Source organism: Podarcis gaigeae, assembly GCF_964106915.1.
Source record: "Podarcis gaigeae genome assembly, chromosome: 1".
Lineage (NCBI taxonomy): Eukaryota > Metazoa > Chordata > Lepidosauria > Squamata > Lacertidae > Podarcis > Podarcis gaigeae.
In genome coordinates this window covers 43611091-43618167 of record NC_139678.1, presented here as the reverse complement: position 1 = coordinate 43618167, position 7077 = coordinate 43611091, and the positions used below count along the sequence as shown (strand labels likewise).

Here is a 7077-nt window from a genome sequence, read left to right as displayed (position 1 = left end):
ACAGATCAGCAGACCTGGAGAAAAAGTTCACATCCTCCAGTGCAAAGTGCTACTTTATAGCACCTCCTCCTCTTCCTCCTCCTCCTCAAAACCAACCACATTTTTAAATAAGGAAAAAGCAATTGGAGTCCACAAGCTCTCTTGATCAGGGTGTTTTCACCCAAGCTGCAGCAGACTGAAGCAAGCATTTGCTGCTGCAACAGACGGAACTTTTCCGGTGTTCCTGCTGTGAGAACAGTTGGAGCAAAGGATGGAGAGTTTGATGCTACCAAGAGTGGGCAATGGGGCAGACAAAATAACCAGTGTGACCCTGTTTTGTGTATGTGCGTGTGCCTAAGCAGCAGCAGCTGGCTGGTTGGGTTGGTTGGTATGGACCAGGCGGTTACTATAAGGGTGAGAATGAGTAAAGGGAAGAACCACTGAAGTCCAATCAGCCATAGAGTTGGCAAAGATGGGTGGAGAGAGGCTGTGAGATATCCAATAGTGTCAAGTCCACATGCCCAATGGGACCTCCCCTCCCTCACATCCACCAGGCCACTGTGGAATATTGCCTTGACTATGCTGGATATTGACTGTATTTACAATACTGGGAAAGACAGTGCCCACATGCATTCTAAGGCCAGACGCCTCCAAATCTACATGAGAGCATCATCATAAATGTTTGCTGGCCCAGGGTAGAGTAGAATGGGTAGCAACCTGTTGGGACGTCTTCACCTTGCTGTGTTGCACTTCCAGTATTTTAAACATTGGTTTTTATACTGTGACCCACAAATAGAGCTACGTAAAAACTGACAAGCAGCAATATGCAAGCTTACCTCTAAATCCCCTCCCCTTTGAACCTCTTGTGCTACACAGAAACCCTTTTCAACCCACTACTCTAAAAGGCTAGCAGATCATGGAAGCCATTTGAAAACCACTTCTGCTACCCATGCTTCCTTCCCAACACACACCCCATCACCACCAGCAACATATAAAGGAGTAGTTTTCCATTATTAACACAAAAGGACTTTTAGAACACAAATTTCAAAGAACAATAACTGGTATTATTTTACAAATTGCTATTTTCAATTTTGATTTTCAGAACTGTGCACCCAACTAAATCCTTTATCGGCTCTGCTAGATGGACTTTCCAGCTAATCCTATATTTAAAACACTGTCCTGGGGATAATTAATTACAAGCTTAAGCCGAAGGAGCTTGTTTCGGAGTATCATCAGTACATCTCTCTTGGGTTGCTGGTTCCGAATTCCATAATGAATGTTAATGTGGGGTTTCCCCTCCACCACCTGTTGGGCAAGAATTTTCAATGATTTAATAAGCTTTTCTCGGCAGAAGCATGGAGCTTGATAGCTGAAGCAGCCCGTTTCTGCTGCGTGTTACAGACTCCTAAGGTTTTACTGTCCACCCATTTGCCTGGCCTCAGCAGGCCCTTCCACGGCCAGTGCAGATTAGGCTGTGGGGAGCAAAAGACCTGCTGTTGCTCCTCCTAAAATTAGCCTCATGCCAAAGTCTGGCAAAACTGACACCAAGCCAAGTGGCAGAGGGAAGGAAGCCCAAATATGTTACCTACTAAGAATGGTTGAGCAAAGGGTATTGTTAAAAAATTAACTTCACGGTAAATATTTGAAAAGCTGAAAGATATCTACTAGCTGCTCTGACTGCTAGTTTCATGTCTGGCTAAGTCATGACCATGCTGCCAGACTAGGGATCCCTTATACCTTTAGCTATGGAGCATGCCATGGGTGAATTCTGCATGATTTAGCCTAAGGCAGACTGCATGAGATAAGACCATGGGGCCATGACTACCCAGTCATCACACAATGGCCACTGGCTGCTTTCCTGTGCTTTCCTCTACAACTTAAGAGTGCCATGTCTGCCTGCATGGAGCTCTGGATCACAGCCAATAATCATGTGAATATATAACCAAGTATGGCATGATTATTGGAATTGTGTGGCTGGAATGTTGAACAGTGGAGATGCTTTCTGCAATACCGGTCCATGATGATGGGGGCAATCCATGTGACTTCAAGCGTCTCTCGAGGGAAAGGAGTTTTTATCACAGTATTTCCCTGTTATGCAGACTATCACCTTCACAGCAGTCCTAAAACAACCCTTTGCATGAGAGATACCACATTCACCTGACACACCAAGTGGATATACTTTGCCCAAATGAAGTGCTTAGCACCTAATGTTTCAAGTGCCCAGTACATCTCTATGGGGAGAATTGTTCTTTTTTAATTCTTGCAAAAATCTGCTGATCTCTGATTTCTGGATGTGAAACATTTCAATGTCACCTAAATTAGTTACGTTTTTGCTTTGTTTACTAAATAAACCAAGTCACTAAGATGTGATCCCACACATAGTCATATGCATTTCAGCTCACAAGTGGTCACTTCTGGGCCACCACCAACCTCGATGAAATTCAGTTGCCCTGAAATTGACTGCTTGCTCCCTGGAAGGCAAAGTCTCTTTAAAACCTGGACAGCTTTATGCACAGTCTCAGGTGAAGAAAAGGAGAGGCTAGCAATCATGAAGAAGCACTAACACAAAGCCTGGTGCAAATTGGAATTGTCTGGTTTCGACCTCTGCTTCCCTATTACCATGGCAGCTCCTCTAACAGGTAGATCCAGGTTCCTCTATAGCAGTGGGGAGTGGGCACATGGGCTCCAATCAAAGCATTAGACTGCAGTTCTGCCCATGATGAGTTTTGGATGGTTGATTAAAAATCAGTAGGACTTACCTGTTGCAGAGTTGTGGTCAGGGTTGCAGGGCAGATGTGTGCAAGATATATGGGGGAGGGGATTACTGGCAAGCTGCACATGTTTTGGCACAGATAAACTAATTTGTGGAAAGCAGTTGGCGACAAAATGGAATGGTAGAAAACGAGAAGGAACAGAGGGGTATGGAGAGTTGTGTAGGGCACAGAAACTCTTGCACTGGCTCCTGGAGCCCAAGGTGCCCTTTGGTTTCTGAAGCTTCAACAGCACTTTGTGCGCATCTTTAAACTTTTCTGCACCACCATTAAAACTAATATATATATGAGAATGAGAGTTTGTAAATTCTTCGCCAAGTTCCAAGCTGCCTGGCACACAAGTGAATGCATGGAATGGGAACATTCCTATCTAACAGTGTGAGCAGCAGCAGCAGCAGCAGCAGCAGCAGCATGAAGGTTAGGAAGTCTGCTTATTACTTTTGAAGACATTTCAGACGAGAATTCCAATATTTTCCGTCCCGTGTGCTCCAAGCAACTTTTCCTGCAAGAAGTAGTTGTCCTGATCAAACGTCCAAATGTTCAGAAATTATTCTGTGTTAGTTCAATAAAACTGAAGTTAGCCCTTTGCATTCATGGCTAACCCTGGATTTCCCAGGCTCCCAGAGTTTCCACCTCGTTTTTGCAGCAGGGTAATTCCCCCAGTCTGGCAAAAGTTTTAAAAGCTTTCCCTCTGACTGGAGAGGGGGGGTGTTGATTCTGGAAAAATTAAAAGCAACTGAGCAGTCCTATAGTGACTTTGTGCCAGTCTCTCTCATCTCTCAAATATATTTTCTAAGATGTCGATCAAATTGTCCAGTCCAAGTAAGTAGCCATCCTCTCGGTTCCCTTCCTGCCAAGGGATCCTATGATCCAAGATCTGCTCATCTGGAAGAAGGGTGGTCTTTCCAAAATCAATGAGCCATACATTGGCATGCCCACTATCATCATGCACAAACAGCAGTGAACTTCCAATTACCTGCAGAGGAGAGGGAGAGAGAGGCTACTAGATATTTTGTGGAAAACTGGTGTCTTGCTGCTCCTGGCTCCACCCACCATAAACTTAGGGCCAACGCATGCCTGTAGTTGAGGATTAAACAAATTCACTGAGGAATCCACTGGCCTGATCCAGCAGGCTCATTTAATGTTCTTAAGTTTTTATTTATTTACCAGGAGCATTTTAATACTGCTTTATATTTAAAATACCTCAAAGCAGTGCACAGATAATAAAATATACCACGAACAATAAAAGTCAGAACATTAAAAAAATCCAAATAGTGTTTAAAAAATAGTTAAAAATAGTGCTAATAAATCCAAATCCAGAGTTACCAGGCTGCCCCCACCCTGTTTAATGGTCAGTAAACCATTAAGATGTTTCTTAAGCGTCCACTGAAAGTCTCCTCCCCCATTATTCAGTCCAGACACTGAAGGCTCTGAGGGCCTTCTGGCGGTTCCCTCACTGCGAGAAATGAGGTTACAGGGAACCAGGCAGAGGGCCTTCACGGTAGTGGCGCCCGCCCTATGGAACGCCCTCCCATCGGATGTCAAGGAAATAAACAATTATCTGACTTTCAGAAGACAGCTGAAGGCAGCCCTGTATAAGGAAGTTTTTAATGTTTGGGTTTTTTTACTGTGGTTTTATAATTTTGTAGAAGCCTACCAGAGTGGCTGGGGCAACCCAGTCATATGGGCGGCATATAAATAAAAGAAGAATACTAATGATCATTGTCACCATCTAGCTGGCTGCCTTATTTCTGAGGGGAAAACTCTCCTTCAGTTGACTAAATGATGGATCTCTTGCAAAGAGCATTATCTGATGACCTCAGGGAGTGGGTAGGTTTCTATAGGAGGTGGTGGCATTCTCTCATTCTCTCCCAACTTGCTTAGGGCCTTCTAAACGAACAGCAGAACCTTAAACTCAGCTCAGTAGCTGAAGTGGCAAGCTAGTGCAGCTCCTTTCACGGGAGTGTTATGTGCTCATGGTAGGTTACCTCTCTGTGCAACCTAGTTCCTGCATTCTGCAACAGCTTCCAAACCAATCCCAAGGGCAGCTTCCCCCACTCCACACACACAGAGACAGAAGGCACTGGAGTAATCCAGTCTTGATGCTACACTGTTTTCTTCACATGCTGCCTCCTTGGCCTTCTCTCACCCACTGCTCACCTCATGCCGTTTAAAGAAATTAGAAGACTCAAGAACACCACGAATTTCATACAGACGCCTCAAGTATTTTTTCTGTGAAAAGAAGGGGTGGAGGGTTGAATTATGTAACATTTTACTGTCATACAAAATTTTTTAAAACCTGGTAAATGGAGGAAATTGCTTCAGAGACTGCTTTACCACAGAGTAATTTGAGATACTACCCACCAGAAACATAAACACAAATCTTCTGAGAATGGGAGTTTCGTGAGCCAATTTTTGGGGCACATTATGCTCTTTTGGTGTTTTAAGTTGCAATTCACCCATTGCACAAGTGTGTGGGTCCCAGAGCCGGCAATTAGTGACAGCTAAACATCTGTAATATTCTCTCTGAAGGCTTTCAGCTCATCTGTTCAGAGTGTGGGAAACGCAGCATGGAAAAATGAAACGGAGTTCCCCACGACCCATGATGCAATCTGAACAATGTTACTCTGTCAATGAAAAGAAACAGCATCCCACATCTGCTAATGAGGTCAGAGGTTTAAAGCCTACAAAGCAAAGGGGTTTTGTGCCTGATAGGAACCCATGTTCAGAGCTGATCTGTGTTCTTGGTACACAAAGGGCCTCACTGCAGAGATGCAGAATACAATGTGTTACCTTCCTTTCATATGCTTAAACTATGACCAACTATAATACCACAAAACCACAGGAAAAGTACTACTTATAGTGTGTTATTAATATTTATTGGCCACTGTTCAGCCAGATAAGCCTCCAAAATAGCATACAGCAATTATAAAATACAATAATTTTAAAACAAGAGAGGGAGATGAAGCAGCTAGCATCAATGATAGCAGATCTATTTCTAAGAAAACTGGGAGTTGGTCTACTATCACACATCCAACCTCTCCCCACCCAAGATGATGCATTGGGTCAACCTTTACCCAGGTTAAAGAAATCTGGCGAGAGCTTCTTAAAATAATGGGTCTTATTACCAGCTGCTCTGGAGGAAGTGGTGGCACCTTGGCCTCCTGTAAGGAAATGTCCACAGCTCCCTCTCCCTATTTGTCTACCACCAGCCCTCACAGATTTAATGAGCCAGGCCAGCAAAGGGCCAGTCTCAAACTTCCAAGTATAGCTTACCAATATACTTGTATCTCCCTTAATGAATTCCGCAAAAACCTGGAAGACTTGGTCCCGTGTCTTCGTTGTCTTGAAGTTGGTGTTACAAGTCCCATCAGCCTTCTGTAAGGAATAAAAAGAAGGGAGATGGAAGACGTCCTTCTGCACACAGAAGAAAGAAGAAAGGGAAGACACCAGCATGGAGACAAAGAGGAGAGGAATCCCCAAAAGGTGAAATTGGCTGGCTTCTCCTCAGAGGCAGCTGAACTAACTCCACCGGGATGGTTACCCCTACCCTGAATATTAGCTGAATTTACAGCAGTGTGGTCAGAGCAGGGGAGGGCAGAAGGTAGATCTTTGGGTGATTTGCAGTAGAACGGCAAGGATTTCCGGCTACCAATTGTATCAATAGCAGCAGCTATAAAATGAACCCGCTTCATCCCAAGTTATATAGCTGAAAGTTGTTCCTCTGAAAACCTAGGGTGACCAGGAATGGATTTTTGTGTGGAAGGAAGGAACTCCATTCAGTTCTGGTATTTAAAGCAAATTCATTGGGATTACAGTGGTACCTCGGGTTAAGTACTTAATTCGTTCTGGGGGTCCCTATTTAACCTGAAACTGTTCTTAATCTGAAGCACCACTTTAGCTAATGGGGCCTCCTGCTGCTGCTGCACCGCCAGAGCACGATTTCTGTTCTCATCCTGAAGCAAAGTTCTTAACCCAAGGTAATATTTCTGGGTTAGCGGAGTCTGTAACCTGAAGCGTATGTAACCCAAGGTACCACTGTATTTAATTCTAAATGGCTAGCTCTGGTCAGTGGATCTCAGGGTTCTAGGTTAGGCATAAAGTAGATCCCTTGAGCTTGAAGTCTGACAGCCCTGATACACAGTGCCAGATTACGACTGGAAAGACCCAGGTTCAAATTCCCACTCAGCCATGAAAGCTCATTAGGTAACCTGAGCTAGTCACTCTCAGTCTAACCACAAGCTCCTCAGGTGGCAAACAGGATAGAACTGTATTAAATACATTACATAAATAAATAAAGTATCACTGAGACTCTAATACAAACATG

General features: G+C 44.0%; 1 protein-coding gene across 1 annotated transcript in view; it reads right to left on the bottom strand.

Annotated features, from left to right (window-relative positions):
• Nucleotides 1–769: 769 nt before the first annotated feature.
• Nucleotides 770–7077, bottom strand: part of ITPKA (inositol-trisphosphate 3-kinase A) — a 53340-nt gene continuing 47032 nt past the window's right edge. The window contains exons 5-7 of the mRNA XM_083744986.1: nucleotides 6027–6128; nucleotides 4911–4982; nucleotides 770–3726 (exon numbers count right to left, since the gene is read on the bottom strand). Coding sequence (XP_083601112.1) covers nucleotides 3523–3726; nucleotides 4911–4982; nucleotides 6027–6128 — 378 coding nt within the window. The 3' untranslated portion in view covers nucleotides 770–3522. The remainder of the gene's footprint in view (nucleotides 3727–4910; nucleotides 4983–6026; nucleotides 6129–7077) is intronic.